The sequence below is a fragment of the Mustelus asterias genome, unplaced genomic scaffold (assembly GCF_964213995.1).
Source record: "Mustelus asterias unplaced genomic scaffold, sMusAst1.hap1.1 HAP1_SCAFFOLD_124, whole genome shotgun sequence".
Classification (NCBI taxonomy): Eukaryota; Metazoa; Chordata; class Chondrichthyes; order Carcharhiniformes; family Triakidae; genus Mustelus; species Mustelus asterias.
In genome coordinates, this window is record NW_027590162.1 from 290,215 (window position 1) to 312,007 (window position 21,793).

At 45.6% G+C, this 21,793-nt stretch overlaps 3 protein-coding genes, 1 non-coding gene and 1 pseudogene across 4 annotated transcripts; 2 read left to right on the forward strand and 3 right to left on the reverse strand.

Moving 5' to 3' along the window:
- The first annotated feature begins 12,798 nt into the window (after nt 1-12,798).
- Nucleotides 12,799-13,008, forward strand: LOC144484738 (U2 spliceosomal RNA; annotated as a pseudogene).
- Nucleotides 13,009-14,264: 1,256 nt separating this feature from the next.
- On the reverse strand, nt 14,265-14,675 carry LOC144484737 (histone H3). The gene has a single exon (XM_078203170.1). The coding sequence runs from the start codon at nt 14,673-14,675 to the stop codon at nt 14,265-14,267; it is 411 nt and encodes a 136-aa protein (XP_078059296.1).
- A 4,347-nt stretch (nt 14,676-19,022) lies between these two features.
- LOC144484727 (histone H4) lies at nt 19,023-19,334 on the reverse strand. The gene has a single exon (XM_078203161.1). It carries the CDS (start codon nt 19,332-19,334, stop codon nt 19,023-19,025), a length of 312 nt encoding a protein of 103 aa, XP_078059287.1.
- Nucleotides 19,335-19,949: 615 nt separating this feature from the next.
- trnal-cag (transfer RNA leucine (anticodon CAG)) lies at nt 19,950-20,032 on the forward strand. The gene has a single exon. It is a non-coding gene; the product is annotated as a tRNA-Leu (tRNA).
- Nucleotides 20,033-20,583: 551 nt separating this feature from the next.
- Nucleotides 20,584-21,264, reverse strand: LOC144484728 (histone H1-like). The gene has a single exon (XM_078203162.1). The coding sequence runs from the start codon at nt 21,262-21,264 to the stop codon at nt 20,584-20,586; it is 681 nt and encodes a 226-aa protein (XP_078059288.1).
- Between the last annotated feature and the right edge of the window lie 529 nt (nt 21,265-21,793).

Consider the following 21,793-nt stretch of genomic DNA (forward strand, 5'->3'; position numbering starts at 1 on the left):
GGTATGGAGGGTCTTAGCTATGAGGAGAGATTGGGTAGACTGGGGTTGTTCTCCTTGGAAAGACGGAGAATGAGGGGAGATCTAATAGAGGTATACAAGATTATGAAGGGTATAGATAGGGTGAACAGTGGGAAGCTTTTTCCCAGGTCGGAGGTGACGATCACGAGGGGTCACGGGCTCAAGCTGAGAGGGGCGAAGTATAACTCAGACATCAGAGGGACGTTTTTTACACAGAGGGTGGTGGGGGCCTGGAATGCGCTGCCAAGTAGGGTGGTGGAGGCAGGCACGCTGACATCGTTTAAGACTTACCTGGATAGTCACATGAGCAGCCTGGGAATGGAGGGATACAAACGATTGGTCTAGTTGGACCAAGGAGCGGCACAGGCTTGGAGGGCCGAAGGCCTGTTTCCTGTGCTGTACTGTTCTTTGTTCTTTGTTCTTTGAAGGGGGGGAGGTTGAACACAGATATCAGAAGGACATATTTCACACAGAGGGTCGTGGGGGCCTGGAATGTGTTGCCGGGCAAGGTGGTGGAGGCGGACACACTGGGAACGTTTAAGACTTATCTAGACAGCTATATGACCGGAGTGGGAATGGAGGGATACAAAAGAGTGGTCTAGTTTGGACCAGGGAGCGGCGCGGGCTAATTATTCCTTGTTTCTCGTTTCAAGGCTTCATTCTATGATCATCTTGCTGGTGCCAGTACAGAGCGAGACTGCGGATAGTTGGGAACCTGTCTCGGGGGCAGGGAATTCATATGGTGTTCATGGAAGTGGAAATGACTAGGGTTGGGAAGCATTTTCCGATCAGGGCCATTGTGATCTCCTGGACTCGTTTCGATCGCCTCAGGGGGTCGGAGAGGAATTTCCCAGATTTTCTTTTCCCCATATTGGCCCTGGGGTTTTTCACTCTGGGTTTTCGCCTCTCCCTGGGGATCACATGGTCTGGAATAGGGGGGTGGGGGTGAGTTAATAGGTTGTAATGAACAAAGCATCGTAGCTGTGAGGGACAGCTCGGTGGATAGGATATTGGTATGTAGATAGGCTGGAAAATTGGGCGGGGATCCTGGATTCAGGATTCAATCCTGGACCGGGGAGCGGCGCGGTCTTGGAGGGCCGAAGGGCCTGTTCCTGTGCTGTATTGTTCTTTGTTCTTTGTTCTTTGTTAGAGGGATTAGCGGGTAAATATGTGGGGGTAGGGCCTGGGTGGGATTGTGGTCGGTGCAGACTCGATGGGCCGAATGGCCTCTTTCTGCACTGTAGGGTTTCTATGATTTCTATGATTTCTATGATATGTTGTATTATTCCATGAAATGGTGGGCAGTGTAACCCACAATACGCCGCGAGCGTGAATACGGTCTATCTCATTCAGAATGATCCGCACTGCGCAGGCGTCAGGAGGCTCCGCCCCGGAGCGGAAGCTGAGCTGAACTGTGCACGCGCAACAACGTGAGTCTCAGCGGCTCTCAGAGCCCGAATCAGAGCCGCCGGGCTCGGCGGACGTGCGGCGAGGGAGCGGCACCATGAAGCGGATGATGCAGCGAGGCCATCCTCACCGCCCCATATGGAACAGTGTGAGTGAGAGGAAACCGAGAGCAGTGGTTAATGGTTGTTTCTCAGACTGGAGGAAGGTTTCCAGTGGAGTTCCCCAGGGCTCGGTGTTCGGAGCCCTGCTCTTCCTGATATATATTAATGACACACACCTTGGCGTACAGGACACAAGCTCAACATTTCCACACGCCACCAAACTTGGAGGCATTGGCAACTGTGAGGAGGAAAGTGGGAAACTTCAAAAGGACACAGGCAGCTTGGTGGAATGGGAGACAAGTGGCAGTGAGGAAAGTTCCAGCACCGATTGCCCCGCGGCTGCCCCTGGGGAGCATGCCCACTCTCAGTGCCTGGGCAAGTCAGTGTGTTGGATAGAGCGCTTTCTGGGTGCAGATAATTATTTTTATTCATTCATGTAATGTGTGCGTCACTGACTTGGCCAGCATTCATTGCACTAATTACCTTTGAACTAAGTGGCTTGTTAGGCCATTTCAGAGGGCATTTAAGAGTCAAACACATTGCTGTGTGGTTGGAGTCACATGTAGGCCAGAAGAGGTCATGTGGGCAGATTTGCTTGCCTAAAGGGACATCAGTGAATCAAGTGGGTTTTTACGACATGGCCATCATTAGACCTTTTATTTCCAGTTGTTTATTGAGCTCAAATGTCACTCTGTTGTGGTGATATTCAGGTCCCATTGCATTACTCTGGATCATGGTCCAGTGACAATTCCACTGCACCATTAATTCCTCATGTGGGAATTAATGGCTGCTGACATTCACAGACATCAGTACGTGTTTTAATGCAAGCCAATTGTCAGAGAGCTGAAACATGAACTCTGTTTCTCTCTGACCTGCCTGACCTGTTGAGTCATTCCAGAATTTTCACTTTGTTTCAGATGTTCAGTATCCACATGATTTTACCGGTGAAATATTGCAGCTGTTCAGAAAACTGAGGCCTGAAATAGACAAATGAAGGCCCCTTTGGAATGAGGGTGGATGTTCTGTGAAGGTACGTTCTTGTTGGCTGGCTTTGAACTGGAGTGTTGATGGAGGAAAAGCTGATGGGTTTAACCCTGAGTACATTTGAGACCAGTCGAGCCCAAACATTTCTCATCAAAGTTTCCTGTACAGGAACAGAGACTGGCAGAGACATTGCACTCTCATATAGAATAAATAATCGACAGCAAATCAGTTCTGCACTCATATGCAGTATCAAGCTTGAGTTAATTTCACACTGAAATACTGGAACAGAGCCTAACAGAGAGTTAGTCCCACATTGACATCAAATCAGAACATAAGAAGCAGGAGCAGCAGAAGGCAGTTTGTTCTTTAGGGTTCCCCCACCATTCGGTAAGATCATGGTTAATGTGATTATGGCCTCAACTCCATTTAATTGCCTGCCCCATAACCCTTGTCTCTCCTGTAGATCAAAACTCTTTCTAACTTAGGATGGAATCTGTTAAATTCCACAAATTAAGGACATTTTGAGAGGAGAAATTTCTTCTCATCTCCATCTAAAGTGGGGCATACTTTATTTTTAACTGTGTCCTCTAGTTTTAATTTTGTCCACAAATGAAAACATTCCTCTCGATATCTACCCTGTCCAATTCCCTCAGATCCTTCAATGTTTCAATCTGATCATCTCTCATTCTTCTCAACTTCTATGAGATCGGCTCAACTTGATTGAACTTTCCTCATAAGATAACTCCTTCATCTCAGCAATCAGCCGAGTGAATCTTCACTGCCTCCAATACAAGTATTTACCTCTTTAAATCAGAGAAAACCTTTAAACTCAGCAATATCATGTATTTGTAGCAACACTTCCCTACTTTGATACTCCACATATGTACTTATAATTAGAGTTATTTCCTCCTTTTCTGGGTCAATCTGCTGTATCTACCCCTCTATTTAAATAATGTTCTGCCTTCCCATCCTTCCCACTGAAGTGGAAAGCCTCACATTTTCCTACATTGTATCCTACCTGACAAATTTGTGTCCATTCACTTAACCTCGCTATATCTCCTTACAGACTCTGTGTCCTCCTCACAACCTACTTCCCCACCTATTTATGTATTGTCTGAAAATTTGGTGATGGTCTGTCCCTTCATCTGGGCCATTAGTATAGATTGTAAATAGCTGAGAACCCAGCACTGATCCATGTGGCTCTCTGCAAGCAGCAGTTTGCTAAGCTGACAGTGACCCACTTCCATGCAGTAACAGAGACTGACAGACAGTGAAGTAATTTCACACATTATTATTGATAGATAGGGAGTGAATTACACATTCAGATGCAGTAACAGAGATTGCCACAACGGTAATTCCAAACATAAATACAGTGATGGTGATTAAAGGATAGAGAATCAATTCCACACTAACATACAGTAACACAGCCAGAGTTAATTACACATTCAATTCTACTGAGCAAGAGTTAATGCTACATTCATACACAATAACCAAGACTGACAGTTAATTCCACTCTCACATGCTATAACAGCGATGAACAGAGAGTTAATGTCCCATTCACATTCAGTAATAGTGAATAACAAATACAGATTTAATTCCATCCTCGCATTCACTAATATAGATGAACTGATTTAATTCCATACTGAAACACATGAACAGAGAATGGCTGACAGCGTTAATTCCACACTCTCTCACAGTAATAGATTGAGAAAATGTTAATTCCACACTCATGCACAGTAATAGATTGAGAGAGAGTTAATTCCACATTCAGACACACTAATCGATTGAGAGAGAGTTAATTCCACACCCCCACACAGCATTAGATTGAGAGGGAGTTATTCTATGTTCCCACACAGTAATGGATTCAGAAAGAGTTAATTCCACACTGACACTGAAATAGATTGAGAGAGAGTTAATTCTACATTCTCACACCGTAATAGATTGAGAGAGAGTCAATTCCACATTCACACACAGTAATAAATTGAGAGTTAATTCCATGCTCTCACACAGCAACAGATTGAGAGGGAGTTAATTCCACACGTACACACAGTAATAGATCGCGAGAGAGTGAATTCCACACTGACACAGGGATAGATTGAGAGTGAGTTAATTCAATGCTCACACACAGTAATAGATTGAGAGAGAGTTAATTCCACACTTTCACACAGTAATAAATTGAGAGAGTTAATTCCACACTTGGACACAAAAATAGATTGAGAGAGTTAATTGCACACGGACACAATAATAGATAGAGAGAGAGAGTTAATTCCACGCTGACACTGTAATAGATTGAGGGAGAGTTAATTCCACACACATAGTAATAGATTGAGAGTTAATTCCACACTGGTACACAGTAATAGATCGGAGAGAGAGTTAATATAGGGCTAAACGGGGTCACAAAAAATCATTGCCCAGCAGGATTAAGGAAAATACCAAGGCTTTTTATACATATATAAAGAGCAAGAGGATAGCCAGGGAGAGGGTTGGCCCACTCAAGGACAAAGGAGGAAATCTATGCGTGGAGCCAGAGGAAATGGGTGAGGTATTCAATGAGTTCATTGTGTCAGTATTCACCAAAGAGAAGGACTTGGTGGATGATGAATCTGGGAAAGGGTGTGTCGATAGTTTGAATCATGTTGAGATCAATTGTTGGGGTTCTTGAGGAATATTAAGGTAGACAAGTCCCCAGGGCCTGATGGGATATACCCCAAAATACTGGGAGAGGCAAGGGAGGAAATTGCTGGGACCTTGAGAGAAATTTTTGTATCCTCACTGGCTGCAGGATTTACTGCCACTTGGAAATTAGTGGATGTATTTGCGAGAGGCAATATGGTTTTGTGAAGGGCTGGTCATGTCTCACTAACTTGATCGAGTTTTTCGAGGAAGTGACGAAGATGGTTGATGAGGGTAGGGCAGTGGATGTTGTCTACAAGGACTTCAGTAAGGCCTTTGACAAGGTCCCTCATGGCAGAATGGTGCAGAAGGTGAAGTCGCATGGGATCAGAGGTGAGCTGGCAAGGTGGATACAGATCTGGCTTGGTCTTAGAAGACAGAGGGTAGCAGTGGAAGGGTGCGATTCTGAATGGAGGACTGTGACATTTGGCGTTCCTCAGGGATCAGTGCTGGGACCTTTGCTGTTCGTAATATATATATAACTGATTTGGAGGAAAATGCAACTGGTTTGATTAGTTAGTTTGCGAACAACACAAAGGTTGGTGGATTTGCAGATAGCGATGAGCACCATCAGAGGATACAGCAGGATATAGATAGGTTGGGGGCTTGGACAGAGAGATGGCAGATGGAGTTTAATCCGGACAAATGTGAATTAATGCATTTTGGATGGTCTAATACAGATAGGAAATATACAGTCAATGGCAGAACCCTTAGGAGTATTGATAGGCAAAGGGACCTGGGTGAACAGGTACACAGGTCACTGAAAGTGGCAATGCAGGTGGAGAAGGTAGTCAAGAAGGCATACGGCATGCTTGCCTTCGTCGGCGGGGGATTGAGTTTAAAAATTGGCAAGTCATGTTGCAGCTTTATAGAATCTTAGTTAGGCTGCATTTGGAATATAGTGTTCAATTCTGGTCGCCACACTCCCAGAAGGATGTGGAGACTTTGGTGAGGGTACAGCAAAGACTTACCAGGATGTTGGCTGGTATGGAGGATATTAGCTGTGAGGAGAGGTTGGAGAAACTTGGTTTGTTCTCTCTGGAACGACAGAGGTTGAGCGGCGACCTGATGGAAGGCTACAAGATTATGAGGGGCATGGACAGAGTGGATAGTCAGAAGCTTTTTCCAATGGTGGAAGAGTCAATTACTGGGGGGGCATCGGTTTAAGGTGCGAGGGGCAAGGTTTAAAGGAGATGTATGAGGCAAGTTTTTTACACAGAGGGTGGTGGGTGCCTGGAACTCACTGCCGGGGAAGGTGGTTGAAGCAGATACAATAGTGAGTTTTAAGGGGCGTCTGGACAAATACACGAATAGGATGGGAATAGCGGGATATGGTCCCTGGAAGGGTCGGGGGTTTTATTTCAGTTGGGCAGCAAGGTCAGTGCAGGGCCGAAGGGCATGTTCCTGTGCTGTAATTTTCCTTGTTCTTTGTTCTTAATTCCACACAGACACACAGCAATTGATTGAGAGAGAGTTAATTCCACACACACACACAGCAATAGATTGAGAGAGAGTTAATTCCACATTGACACACACTAATAGATTGAGAGAGAGTTAATTCCACACTGACACACAGCAATAGATTGAGAGAGAGTTAATTCCACACTGACACACAGCAATAGATTGAGAGAGAGTTAATTCCACACTGACACAGCAATAGATTGAGAGAGAGTTAATTCCACACTGACACACAGCAATAGATTGAGAGAGAGTTAATTCCACATTCATGCACATTAATAGATTGGGAGTTAATTCCAAGCTCTCTCTCAGTAATAGATTGAGAGAGAATTAATTCCACACTGACACACAGCAATAGATTGAGAGAGAGTTAATTCCACACTGACACACAGCAATAGATTGAGAGAGAGTTAATTCCACACTGACACAGCAATAGATTGAGAGAGAGTTAATTCCACACTGACACAGCAATAGATTGAGAGAGAGTTAATTCCACATTGACACACACTAATAGATTGAGAGAGAGTTAATTCCACACTGACACACAGCAATAGATTGAGAGAGAGTTAATTCCACACTGACACACAGCAATAGATTGAGAGAGAGTTAATTCCACATTGACACACACTAATAGATTGAGAGAGAGTTAATTCCACACTGACACACAGCAATAGATTGAGAGAGAGTTAATTCCACACTGACACACAGCAATAGATTGAGAGAGAGTTAATTCCACACTGACACACAGCAATAGATTGAGAGAGAGTTAATTCCACACTGACACAGCAATAGATTGAGAGAGAGTTAATTCCACACTGACACAGCAATAGATTGAGAGAGAGTTAATTCCACACTGACACACAGCAATAGATTGAGAGAGAGTTAATTCCACATTCATGCACATTAATAGATTGGGAGTTAATTCCAAGCTCTCTCTCAGTAATAGATTGAGAGAGAATTAATTCCACACTGACACACAGGAATAGATTGCGAATTAATTCCACGCTCACACACAGTAATAAATTGAGAGAGAGTTAATTCCACACACACGATACTAGAATGAGAGCTAGTCAATTCCACACTCTCACACAGTCATAGATTGAGACAGAGTTAATTCCACACTGACACTGTAATAGATTGGGAGAGAGTTAATTCCACATTCACACACAGGAATAGATGCAGAGTTAATTCCCCACTGACACACAGTAATAGATTGGGAGAGAGTTAATTCCACACTGACACACAATAATAGATTGAGACAGAGTTAATTCCACGCTCACACACAATAATAGATTGAGAGAGTTAATTCCACACTGACACACTGTAATAGATCGAGGGAGAGTTAATTCCACAGTAACGCACAGTAATAGATCAGAGAGAGTTATTTCCACACTCTCACACTGTAACAGATTGAGAGTTAATTCCACACACACACACAGATTAATAGGTTGAGAGTGGGTTAATTCCATACTGACACACAATAGATTGCGAGAGAGTTAGTTGCACTGTCACACCGTAATAGGTTGAGACAGTTAATTCCACACTGACACACAGCAATAGATTGAGAGAGAGTTAATTCCACATTCATGCACAGTAATAGATTGAGAGAGAGTTAATTCCACACTGACACACAGCAATAGATTGAGAGAGAGTTAATTCCACATGGACACACACAAATAGATTGAGAGAGAGATAATTGCACATTCCCACACAGTAATAGATTGAGAGAGATAATTCCACACTCTCACACTGTAATATATTGAGAGAGAGTCAATTCCACATTCACACACAGTAATAGATTGGGAGTTAATTCCACGCTCACACATAGTAATTGATTGAGAGAGTTTTAACTACACACTGACACTCACGAATGGATTGAGAGAGAGTTAATTCCTCACTAACACAGTGCAATGAACTCTCTCTCAATCCATTACTGTGTGTCAGTGTGGAATTAACTCTCAATGTATTGCTGTGTGTCAGTGTGGAATTAACCCCCTCTCAATCTATTACTGTGTGTCAGTGTCCAATTAACTGTCTCGATCTATTACGGTGTGACAGTGCAATGAACTCTCTCTCAATCCATTACTGTGTCACACCGTAATAGATTGAGACAGTTAATTGGACACTGACACACAGTAATAGATTGAGAGAGGGTTAATTCCACACTGACACACAGCAATAGATTGAGAGAGAGCTAATTCAACACTCACTCACTGTAATATATTGAGAGAGAGTCAATTCCACATTCACACACAGGAATAGATTGAGAATTAATTCCATGCTCTCACACAGCAACAGATTGACAGAGAGTTAATTCCACACGTACACACAGTAATAGATTGAGAGGGAGTTAATTCCACACACGAACACAAAAGTAGATTGAGAGTTAATTGCACATGGACACAGTAACAGATAGAGAGAGTTAATTCCACGCTGACACTTTAACAGATTGAGAGAGAGTTATTTCCGCACTCTCACACGGTAATAGATTGAGTGAGAGTTAATTCCACAGTCAGACAGTAATAGATTGAGTTAATTCCACACACACACAGTAATTGATTGAAAGAGAGATAATTCCACACATGCACAGTAATTGAGAGAAGGTTAATTCTACACTCACACGCAATGATAGATTGAGAGGGAGTTAATTCCACATTCAAACACAGTAATAGATTCAGAGAGAGTTAATTCAATACTGGCACACAGTAAAAGATTGAGGGAGAGTTAATTCCCCGCTCGGACACAGTAATAGATTGAGATATAATTCCACACTGACACACGGTAATTGATTGAGAGAGAGTCAATTCCACATTCACACAATGTAACAGATTGAGAGTTAATTCCACAGTGACATTGAGTAATAGATTGAGAGACAGTTAATTCCACATTCATACAAGTAATAGATTGAGGGACCGTTAATTCCACACTCTCACACAATAAAAGATTGAGAGTTACTTCCACACTCTCACACAATGATCGATTGAGAATTAATTCCACACTCTCTCATAGATTGAGAGAGAGTTAATTCAACACTGACACACACGAATAGATTGAGACAGGGTTAATTCCGCACCCACACACAATGATCGATTGAGAGAGAGTTAATTCCACACACTCACTATGAAGCTCAGTTAATCAACACATACATTTTCAACTGGGCCATTGTCACATTGTCTAATTTGGTAAAGCCAGAAGTACAGTACTTATTTACTATCTCTGCCATACCCTCTGCTGCAGTGAGCAGTTTACCCTGCTTGGCCCTTATGAACCCCACTCTGTCCTTCACTAATCCTTTACAATTAATATGTTTGAAGAAGATGTTATGATTTGTATTAGCGCAGCCTGCTAACATTTCCTCATGCTTCCTCTTCATTATTCCAGCCTTAGCCCCTCTCCTGCATTTTGAGCTGTTTTTCATGATTTCTATTGCTATTATTATTCCAGCATGCATCATATGCCTCTTTTTTCTTCCTTATTTTCTCGTCAATAACCTCAGACATCCAGGATACTCCAGCTTTGGACACCGCATATGTGTGTCTGGTGGCTATGTACCTGGCTGGCATCCCATTCAACTCAACTTTGAAAGTCTCCCATTTGTCAACCACTGTTTTATCCTCGCAATTTGCCTCATTTGCCACATTTTGCCCTCACTTAATCTATCTGTTTCCTTTTGAAGCCTCCTTACGTATACTTCACAATTAATTTCTCATCTATCTTTATGCTGTCAGCAAATTTAGCAACGGTACCTTCAGTCCCTTCACCCAAGCAATTTTTATAAATTGTAACAATTTGTAGCCCCAGCATGAATACACCACTCATCAGATCCTGCCACCCAGAAAAAGAACCATTTGTGCTAACTCTTTTTGACCTGTTAGCTAGCCAACCATCAATCCATGCCAAAATGATACGCCCAAAACCATGAATGTTTATTTTACACAATAATCTTTAATCTGGCACTTTGGCAAATGTCTTCTGGAAATGTAAGAACAGGACATCCACCGGTTCCCCATTCACAGCACATGGGCCTCTTTCAAAAAACTCCAATAATTTAGTTAAACATGATTTCCCTTTCAGAAAACCATATTGACTCTGCCTGATTGCCTTGTATTTTTTCCAAGTTGTAATATCTGTAATACCTTTCAGAATGGCTTCTAACATTTTCCCGATGACAGCTGTTAGGCTAACAGCCTGTAGTTTCCTGCTTTCTGTCTCCATCCCTTTTTGAATCAAGGTAGTATTATCGGCCAGTAAGTTTCACGTCGGTGGTGGGCAAGTTATTGGAAGGTGTGATAAGGGATAGGATCTACAAATATTTGGATAGACAGGGACTTATTAGGGAGAGTCAACATGGCTTTGTGCGTGGTAGGTCATGTTTGACCAATCTATTAGAGTTTTTCGAGGAGGTTACCAGGAAAGTGGATGAAGGGAAGGCGGTGGATGTTGTCTACCTGGATTTCAGCAAGGCCTTTGACAAGGTCCCTCATGGGAGGTTAGTTAGGAAGGTTCAGTCGCTGGGTATACATGGGGAGGTAGTAAATTGGATTAGACACTGGCTCAATGGAAGAAGCCAGAGAGTGGTTGTGGAGGATTGCTTCTCTGAGTGGAGGCCTGTGACTAGTGGTGTGCCGCAGGGATCGGTGTTGGGTCCATTGTTGTTTGTCATCTATATCAATGATCTGGATGATAATGTGGTAAATTGGATCGGCAAGTTTGCTGATGATACAAAGATTGGAGGTGTAGTGGACAGTGAGGAAGGTTTTCAAAGCTTGCAGAGGGATTTGGACCAACTAGAAAAATGGGCTGAAAAATGGCGAATGGAATTTAACGCAGCCAAGTGTGAGATATTGCGCTTTGGAAGGACAAACCAAAGTAGAACGTACAGGGTAAATGGTAGGACTCTGAAGAGTGCAGTTGATCAGAGGGATCTGGGAATACAGGTACAGAGTTCCCTAAAAGTGACGTCACAGGTGGATAGGGTCGTAAAGAGTGCCTTTGGTACATTGGCCTTTATAAATCGGAGTATCGAGTATAAAAGTTGGAGTGTTATGGTAAGGTTATATAAGGCATTGGTGAGACCGAATTTGGAGTATTGTGTACAGTTTTGGTCACCTAGTTACAGGAAGGATGTAAATAAGATTGAAAGAGTGCAGAGAAGGTTCACAAGGATGTTGCCGGGACTTGAGAAGCTGAGTTACAGAGAGAGATTGAATAGGTTGGGACTTTATTCCCTGGAGCGTAGAAGATTGAGGGGAGATTTGATAGAGGTGTATAAGATTTTGATGGGTATAGATAGAGTGAATGCAAGCAGGCTTTTTCCGCTGAGGCTAGGGGAGAGAAAAACCAGAGGGCATGGGTTAAGGGTGAAAGGAGAAAAGTTTAAAGGGAATATTAGGGGGGGCTTCTTCACGCAGAGTGTGGTGGGAGTGTGGAATGAGCTGCCGGATAAAGTGGTAAATGCGGGGTCACTTTTAACATTTAAGAAAACTTGGACGGGTTCATGGATGAGAGGGGTGTGGAGGGATATGGTCCAAGTGTAGGTCAGTGGGACTAGGCATAAAATGGTTCGGCACAGACAAGAAGGGCCAAAAGGCCTGTTTCTGAGCTGTAATTTTCTATGGTTCTATGGTATTACATTTGTTATATTTCAACCTAATGGAACATTCTCCAAAGCCAGGGAATTTTGCAAAATTAAAACAAATGCATCAACTATCTCTTTCACCACTTCTTTCATGTCCTTCACGAGAAGTCCATCCGGACCCAGGAATTTGTCAGCCTGTCGACCCGACAATTTGCTCAATACCACTTTCCCTGTTGATTGGAATTTTCCTGTGTTCCTCCCTCCCTTCCATTTGCTGGTTTCCAGCTATTTCTGGGATGTTACTTGTATCCTCTACAGTGAACACCAATGAAAAATACATTTGCCAATACCCTGTTTTCCATTATCAATCCCCCAGTTGCACTTTCTATAGAACCAGTGCTCACTCTGCTAACTCTTTCCTTGTTCAACGATCTACAGAATCTCTAACTATCCACCGTAACCCCGTAACTATCCCCGTAACCCCACATAGTTATCCCGCAAATCCATCTAAACTATGCATCCCGGGACACTAAGGGGCAATTTAGCACGGCCAATCCACCTAACCCGCACATCTTTTCAATCGCTTCTCGGCCTTTTGGCTAAGATCAAGTGTAGTATGGATTGGATGCTGCACTTGGTTGAGGTCATGAGGTTACATTGAAGCTTCATATGTTTCATATGAAGCAATTTTTAAAAGCGGCATCTCGGCCTTTTGGCTAAGATGCAAATGAGCTCAAGCCTTGGAGGAGGAACCTCCCCCAACTCCATTCAGCTTGGCTCATGTAGATCGAGCCCAGGACAGGGTAATTTGGTCGGAAATGTCTCAACTTGTTGAGACTCTGAATTGAATTTGATTGAATTGGAAAAGTACAAAAAAATGTCTGGAAGAGGAAAGAGCGGCGGGAAAGCTCGGGCCAAGGCCAAGTCTCGCTCCTCCCGGGCTGGACTGCAGTTCCCGGTTGGCCGTGTTCACAGGCTCCTGAGAAAGGGCAACTATGCTGAGCGTGTGGGTGCCGGAGCCCCGGTCTATCTGGCTGCTGTGCTCGAGTATCTGACCGCTGAAATCCTGGAGCTGGCCGGGAACGCGGCCCGGGACAACAAGAAGACCGCATCATCCCCAGACACCTGCAGCTGGCCGTCCGCAACGACGAGGAGCTCAACAAGCTGCTGGGAGGAGTGACCATCGCTCAGGGCGGGGTGCTGCCTAATATCCAGGCCGTGCTGCTGCCCAAGAAAAGCAGCGCTGGGTCCGCGAAGAGCAAGTGAAGCGACCATTCTTTAATCTGATAACCCAAAGGCTCTTTTCAGAGCCACTCACTTTATCTGAAAAAGGGCGAGCTGGTGTCTATCGGTCAGTTTCTGCACTGCTATTCACAGTACAGCTGTTTCCCGCTTTGTTCTATCAATCCGTACGATTGACACAGACAGTATTTTAATGCAAGTTGCTGCTGTTTATCGGGGAAACCATCCCAGTGAACGGAAATGATCCTATTTCAAATATAATTGCTTTAAAATGTGATAATCTGCGAGGATATTCATCTGCAGCCCATCGGTTTTCAAAGTCAGTCACTCGATCTGGAAAAGTGTTAATTATTGTCTATGCGAATGTGCAAGCGTTTCTGCAATGGCTATACTTGTGTGAGTGGGCTCCTGTTTGAGACATGCTTCATATTCTGAACCTAATTGACGCAATTTTCAATACTCGCTGCGACTCGAAACACGTGCGGAGAAAGTGGATTTGCGGAATTATTGCTCGGAAACTGAAACGATCGCAGGTTTAATAAAACTACTTTAAAATTGAATTGCGGTAGAACTGTTAACGGCATCGTTTTTACTCTAACCATCAAAGGTTTGGAGTTATGAGTGACCTCAATGCAACGGAGGGTTAATTGTAACATTGAGAGGTTTCAGTTTTGGAGTCCTGGGAATATTCTGTCCTGGGAATTCAAACACTAGAATCGTTAACAGGAGATCGCAGCTCTTTCATTTGCCGATTTGGTGGCTCTTAAAAGAGCCGTTGTTGTACTTGGTGCCGAGGTCGGGTTTTAGGCGCGTTCCCCGCGGATGCGGCGGGCCAGCTGGATGTCTTTGGGCATGATGGTGACTCGCTTGGCGTGGATGGCGCACAGGTTGGTGTCCTCAAAGAGCCCCACCAGGTAAGCCTCGCTGGCCTCCTGCAGGGCCATGACGGCCGAGCTCTGGAAGCGCAGGTCTGTCTTGAAGTCCTGAGCGATCTCTCGCACCAGGCGCTGGAAGGGCAGTTTGCGGATCAGCAGCTCGGTGGATTTCTGGTAGCGGCGGATCTCCCTCAGAGCCACAGTGCCGGGTCTGTAGCGATGAGGCTTCTTCACTCCGCCCGTGGCTGGAGCGCTCTTCCGGGCAGCTTTGGTAGCCAGCTGTTTGCGAGGAGCTTTCCCTCCGGTCGATTTGCGCGCTGTCTGCTTGGTCCTGGCCATTTTCTGAACGGATGCAGCACAATCTGAGACACAAACTGTTAATACAGAGTCTGCGCTGCATCCGCCTTTTTAAACTCTGTGAGGGACCGCCCCCAGCGGGAATTGGCCCAGGAAGTTTCAATCAAACTGTGACCAGCGAATTAATGTCTGTACCTCAGGTTCTGATTGGTTCAGTTGTTTTCTTAACCGCCCCTTTCAGAAATTCCGCCGTTTTCTGTGCAGGAAATAACCGTTTGTATAAAATAAGTCTTCATTCCGTCCTAAATAAGATAATTCCCAGAAACATTGAAGATTTGAAGTCTATCTCCCCCGACTTAGTGCTTTAGAGCCTTTTCCCGCTCTCTGGGCTGTTCATTCCCAGAATCTCACGCTGTTCCACTCGATCCCTGTCCCTCTGCTCTCCAGCCCATTCAGATTTCCCCTCTCCTGTCGCTTGTAAAATTCGCCGCCGTTTTCGGGGGAAAGGATCAGAAATCAGTCGCTTCTCTGTGTCTCCCTGAAGCCGGTGTGAAAGAACAAAGAACAAAGAACAATACAGCACAGGAACAGGCCCTTCGGCCCTCCAAGCCCGTGCCGCTCCCCGGTCCAGGATTGAATCCTGAATCCAGGATCCCCGCCCAATTTTCCAGCCTATCTACATACCAATATCCTATCCACCGAGCTGTCCCTCACAGCTACGATGCTTTGTTCATCACAACCTATTAACTCACCCCCACCCCCCTATTCCAGACCATGTGATCTCCAGGGAGAGGCGAAAACCCAGAGTGAAAACCCCAGGGCCAATATGGGGAAAAAAAATCTAGGAAATTCTTCTCCGACCCCCTGAGGCGATCGAAACGAGTCCAGGAGATCACACTGGCCCTGATCGGAAAATGCTTCCCAACCCTAGTCATTTCCACTTCCACGAACACCATATGAATTCCCTGCCCCCGAGACAGGTTCCCAACTATCCGCAGTCTCGCTCTGTACTGGCACCAGCAAGATGATCATAGAATGAAGCCTTGAAACGAGAAACAAGGAACACTTAGCCCGTGCCGCTCCCTGGTCCAAACTAGACCACTCTTTTGTATCCCTCCATTCCCACTCTGTTCATATAGCTGTCTAGATAAGTCTTAAACGTTCCCAGTGTGTCCGCCTCCACCACCTTGCCCGGCAACACATTCCAGGCCCCCACGACCCTCTGTGTGAAATATGTCCTTCTGATATCTGTGTTAAACCTCCCCCCCTTCACCTTGAACCTATGACCCCTCGTGAACGTCACCACCGACCCGGGGAAAAGCTTCCCACCGTCCACCCTATCTATGCCTTTCATAATTTTATACACCTCTATTAAGTCTCCCCTCATCCTCCGTCTTTCCAAGGAGAACAAACTCAGTTTCCCCAATCTCTCCTCATAACCAAGCCCCTCCATACCAGGCAACATCCTGGTAAACCTCCTCTGTACTCTCTCCAAAGCCTCCACATCCTTCTGGTAGTGTGGCGACCAGAACTGGACGCAGTATTCCAAATGCGGCCGAACCAACGTTCTATACATCTGCAACATCAGGCCCCAACTCTTATACTCTATGCCCCGTCCTATAAAGGCAAGCATGCCATATGCCTTCTTCACCACCTTCTCCACCTGTGACGTCACCTTCAAAGATCTGTGGACTTGCACACCCAGGTCCCTCTGCGTCTCTACACCCTTTATGGTTCTTCCATTTATCGTGTAGCTCCTCCCTACATTATTCCCACCAAAATGCATCACTTCGCATTTATCAGGATTGAACTCCATCTGCCATTTCCTTGCCCAAATTTCCAGCCTATCTATATCCTTCTGTAGCCTCTGACAATGTTCCTCACTATCTGCAAGTCCTGCCAGTTTTGTGTCGTCCGCAAACTTACTGATCACCCCAGTTACTCCTTCTTCCAGATCATTTATATAAATCACAAACAGCAGAGGTCCCAATACAGAGCCCTGCGGTACACCACTAGTCACAGGCCTCCAGCCGGAAAAAGACCCTTCCACTACCACCCTCTGTCTTCTATGACAAACATGATGTGGAGATGCCGGCGTTGGACTGGGGTAAACACAGTAAGAAGTTTAACAACACCAGGTTAAAGTCCAACAGGTTTATTTGGTAGCAAAAGCCACACAAGCTTTCGAGGCTCTGAGCCCCTTCTTCAGGTGAGTGGGAATTCTGTTCACAAACAGAACTTATAAGACACAGACTCAATTTACATGAATTCATGTAAATTGAGTCTGTGTCTTATAAGTTCTGTTTGTGAACAGAATTCCCACTCACCTGAAGAAGGGGCTCAGAGCCTCGAAAGCTTGTGTGGCTTTTGCTACCAAATAAACCTGTTGGACTTTAACCTGGTGTTGTTAAACTTCTTTCTATGACAAAGCCAGTTCTCCACCCATCTAGCCACCTCCCCCTTTATCCCATGGGATCCAACCTTTTTCACTCGCCTACCATGAGGGACTTTGTCAAATGCTTTACTAAAGTCCATATAGACGACATCCACGGCCCTTCCTTCGTCAACCATTTTGGTCACTTCTTCAAAAACCACCACCAGGTTAGTGAGGCATGACCTCCCTCTCACAAAACCATGTTGACTATCGTTAATGAGTTTATTCCTTTCTAAATGCGCATACATCCTATCTCTAAGAATCTTCTCCAACAACTTCCCCACCACGGACGTCAAGCTCACCGGCCTATAATTACCCGGGTTATCCTTCCTACCCTTCTTAAATAACGGGACCACATTGGCTATCCTCCAATCCTCTGGGACCTCACCTGCGTCCAGTGACGAGACAAAGATTTGCGTCAGAGGCCCAACGATTTCACCTCTCGTCTCCCTGAGCAGCCTTGGATAGATTCCATCAGGCCCTGGGGATTTGTCAGTCTTTATATTCTCTAACAAACCTAACACTTCCTCCTTTGTAATGGAGATTTTCTCCAACGGTTCAACACTCCCCTCAGAGACACTCCCGGTCAACACATCCCTCTCCTTTGTGAATACCGATGCAAAGTATTCATTTAGGATCTCCCCTACTTCTTTGGGCTCCAAGCATAAGTCCCCACTTTTGTCCCTGAGAGGTCCGATTTTTTCCCTAACAACCCTTTTGTTCCTAACGTATGAATAAAATGCCTTGGGATTCTCCTTAATCCTGTCTGCCAAGAACATTTCGTGACCCCTTTTTGCTCTTCTAATTCCCCGTTTGAGTACTTTCCTACTTTCTTTGTACTCCTCCAGAGCTCCCTCCGTTTTGAGCTGCTTGGGCCGAACATACGCCTCTCTTTTCCTTTTGACCAGTCCCTCAATTTCCCTGGTTATCCAGGGTTCTCTAATCCTACCCTTCCTATCCTTCTTTTTTACAGGCACATGCTTGTCCTGTAGCCCTAACAACCGTTCCTTAAAAGACTGCCACATACCAGATGTAGATTTACCCTCAAACAGCCTCTCCCAATCAAGAGCTGCCAATTTCTGCCTGATCCCAATAAAGTTAGCCTTCCCCCAGAAAGGGGTTGAGTCTGTTGTTTGTTACAGAGAGTGACTTCATATTTGTCCCGTTTGACATTACTGAATAGAGTCGTTTGCTGCCCGTGGCGGACAAATGTTCACAAATGAAACCTCTTTGTAAAATAATCTTACAGCAGAATATTAATTGAGAATCTATTTTTAATAAGTTAAGAATTTGTCTCAATTCCCTTTCCCGCGCTGAAATTGGCGGCATTTCCCCCAATTCAAAATTTCTGCTGGTTGACAGTTGAAGCCAATGATTGGCTCAATGTTCACATTCGATGCTCTGCGATTGGTTCAGAGCTGCGAATGCGGAGAGGATGGCCAATCAGAAGCAGGCTGGGGTTGGAGCGGCTCAAACTGCGGGAATTGCGGGTTTGTGAATGACTGAGCGGAAACTGATCAGTTTCACAAAGCGTCAGTTTCAGTGCAGGAAACAACCGTCTGGGGGCAAATAGCATCACAACTGGGACTGGTCCAGTGAACGATTCACCGGCTGCTGCTACTAAACTCCGCTATTCCAGAGAAAGCTTTGATAAACTCTATCCAAACACTGAGTGATTAAACAGGAATGATGTGGCGTTTCACTGAGGGCACATGTCAACTGGGGGCTGCTCAGACAATCCACTTAAAAATTTCAAAAACAATCCGCATGGCTGCTCCAAATGAAATGTTAAATTCGGTGATTCCCGCACTGTAACCTAAACAAAACAAACATGCATCTCAAACACTGAACAGCCTGTCCCAGCCCCCGTCCCCAGGTCACTGCTCTCCCTGTGAAGCGGTGAGTGGCTCTTAAAAGAGCCTTTGTTGTGTGTTCGGTAGGAAGGTTGCAGTTGTTCAGCCGCCGAATCCATAGAGAGTGCGGCCCTGGCGTTTCAGAGCGTACACCACATCCATGGCAGTGACCGTCTTGCGCTTGGCGTGTTCAGTGTAGGTGACCGCATCCCTGATCACATTCTCCAGGAAAACCTTCAGCACCCCGCGAGTCTCCTCATAGATCAAACCCGAGATCCGCTTGACACCGCCACGGCGAGCGAGGCGGCGGATTGCTGGCTTGGTGATGCCCTGGATATTATCACGAAGCACTTTGCGGTGCCGCTTTGCGCCGCCTTTACCCAGTCCTTTGCCTCCTTTCCCTCTGCCAGACATGATGATTCTTCACTCAGATCTCTGCACAATATGAGAGAGGAACTCTTTCAGGCTCCTTTTATACAGCCCGCCCCGACCTGACTGAGAAAGGCGGAGTGAGAGCAGAGAGGGGAGGAGACAGAGTGAAGATTGAACACAGAGCGGGAGGGAGGAGAGAGCCGGACTGACACACACACACAGAACGGCCCCTGATCTTTCAGCTCCACCTCCAGTTTCTGCAACCGCCAATTTCAACCCGTTTATTAACAATGGAAGCGAAACACAGCTCCCCACACAAACCCTTCCAGAGCCGCCCTTCACACACAAGAGTTTCTACAAACCCGGAGCTTTGAAATATGGAATCAAAACAGAAAATGCTGCAACTAATCAGCAGCTCCGGCAGCTTTTGTGAAGAGAGAGAGAGACAGAGTTAACGTTTCGGGTCGTGACTTTGTTCTTTTGTGTTTTTAAACCTGGTCCGTAATAATTCCCAGTCAGTAATATTCCGACGTAAACACAGTCGATTCTATAGCAAGAATCTTCCTCCGGAACATCCTCACACACATCTGCTTCTCGCTGTTTGCAAACACTTTATTGAAGCTGTTTCGGGCAATCTCCTGTGTTAAAATTAAGGGAGTCAGGATGGCCGAGCGGTCTAAGGCGCTGCGTTCAGGTCGCAGTCTCCTCTGGAGGCGTGGGTTCAAATCCCACTCCTGACATTGATGTTTGGCTAAGAATTGCCGTCTCAGAGCGCCAGGCACCTGGGTTCGATTCCCGGCTGAGGTCACTGTCTGTGTGGAGTTTGCACATTCTCCCCGGGCTTTCTCCGGTTTCCTCCCGCACACCAAAGTGCCTGTCAGGTTGATTGGCCATGCTAAATTGCACCGGAGTGTCCGGTCAATAAATAGGGTCATGGGGATCCGGACTGGGTGGGATTGAGGTCGGCTCAGACTCGATGGGACGATTGGCCTCCTTCTGCACTGCAGGGATTCGATTAAAAATTAGGCTGCAATGCGGTATTTAGCCGCCAGTGTTACTGTCTCACACTGAATCTACCAGACATCTTTATTATGAGAGAAAGTGGCGATTGAACAAATGTCAAATTCAAATGAAATTTGCTTTAGTCTGAATTTGAAATGATCTCTATTGAGAATGAGCCGGGCCGCGGGACAGGAATCATTTTCTTGCGGGATCAGCTCTTTCCTGAGAGATGTGGGTGGCTCTGAGAAGAGCCTTTGGGTTCAGAGGTTTACAATTTGCTCGGGTTGTTTCACTTCTTTCCTGACGCTTTCTTCGCTTTTGCTGCTTTCACTTTGGGTTTGGCCTTCGATTTAGTCACTTTTTTGACAGACTTTCCGCCCGTCACCTTCTTCACAGGAGACTTTTTCTTCAGGGCTGCTTTCTTCACCGCCTTTTTTGGAGTTGCCGCCTTCTTGCTGCTTGTTTTCTTCACTGTTGATTTCTTCACTGGAGTTTTCTTTGCTGCGAGTTTCTTTGCTGCGGGTTTCTTCGCTGCGGGTTTCTTGGCTGCTGCTTTCTTTGTTGTCACCTTCTTGGCCGCTGTTTTCTTTACTAAAGATTTCTTGGCTGTTGGTTTCTTCGCCTTCTTTCCCATTTTCCCCGGGCTTTCCTTCTTAGCGAGTTTGAAGGAGCCGGAGGCGCCCTGTCCCTTTGTCTGCACCAGAGACCCTGTCTCCACCTTCCTCTTGATCGTTAACCTGATCTGGGAGACGCGCTTCCCCACATCCACTCCGCTGCCAGCCAAAGCTTTCTTTATCGCGGCCAAGGACATCCCATTGCGATCGCTGCAACCCGCCACAACATTGAGGATCTGCTCGCCTAACTTGGGACCGGCTGCCGCAGGTCGGGGAGCCGCCTTCTTCTTCCTGGGAGACTTCACTTGAGCGGGAGCGGCTGGAGGAGCCGTTTCGGCGGCTGCAGTTTCAGTCATATCCGAGAGTGTGTGGAAAATCTGTGTGAGAGTCAGAACTGGATCCGAAATGAACCCAGTGGTGGCGGCACAGAGCAACTTAAAGGCAGAGAGCGGACGGAGCAGAGACAAGCTGCTGTCAGCTCCCGGCTCCTCCAACCTCTCTGTGTTTCTCTCTCCTCACAAACTCTCCCATTGCAATGAAATTCCGCCTCTCCAGAGATCCAGCTCACATCCTTCATGTCTCTGACACACGAATGTTTGCTGTTGAAAAGGTTTCACTCGAACTGAGGACTCCATTTTCCACTGAAACCCGTTTTACTGCTGCACTGATCGCGCTCTCACGCGATAGCTGACATGTTCTCGACTTTGCCACTGAAATCTTCAATTTAGCGAAACAATTGCCTTGAAATCTCACTTTGGGGCTCAGCAGCGGGTTTAGCGGGAATCTTTGATTGAAAAATTGTTTTATTTTACACAAGAGAGACTCGGAGATCTCATGATCAGAACAGACACACAAACACAGTTGGATTAGTCTGACCCGCCCGCT

Bases quoted from the DNA above. Each gene is read 5' to 3' on its own strand.
- LOC144484737 (XM_078203170.1), bottom strand. From the start codon at position 14,675: ATGGCCAGGACCAAGCAGACAGCGCGCAAATCGACCGGAGGGAAAGCT.
- LOC144484727 (XM_078203161.1), bottom strand. From the start codon at position 19,334: ATGTCTGGCAGAGGGAAAGGAGGCAAAGGACTGGGTAAAGGCGGCGCA.
- LOC144484728 (XM_078203162.1), bottom strand. From the start codon at position 21,264: ATGACTGAAACTGCAGCCGCCGAAACGGCTCCTCCAGCCGCTCCCGCT.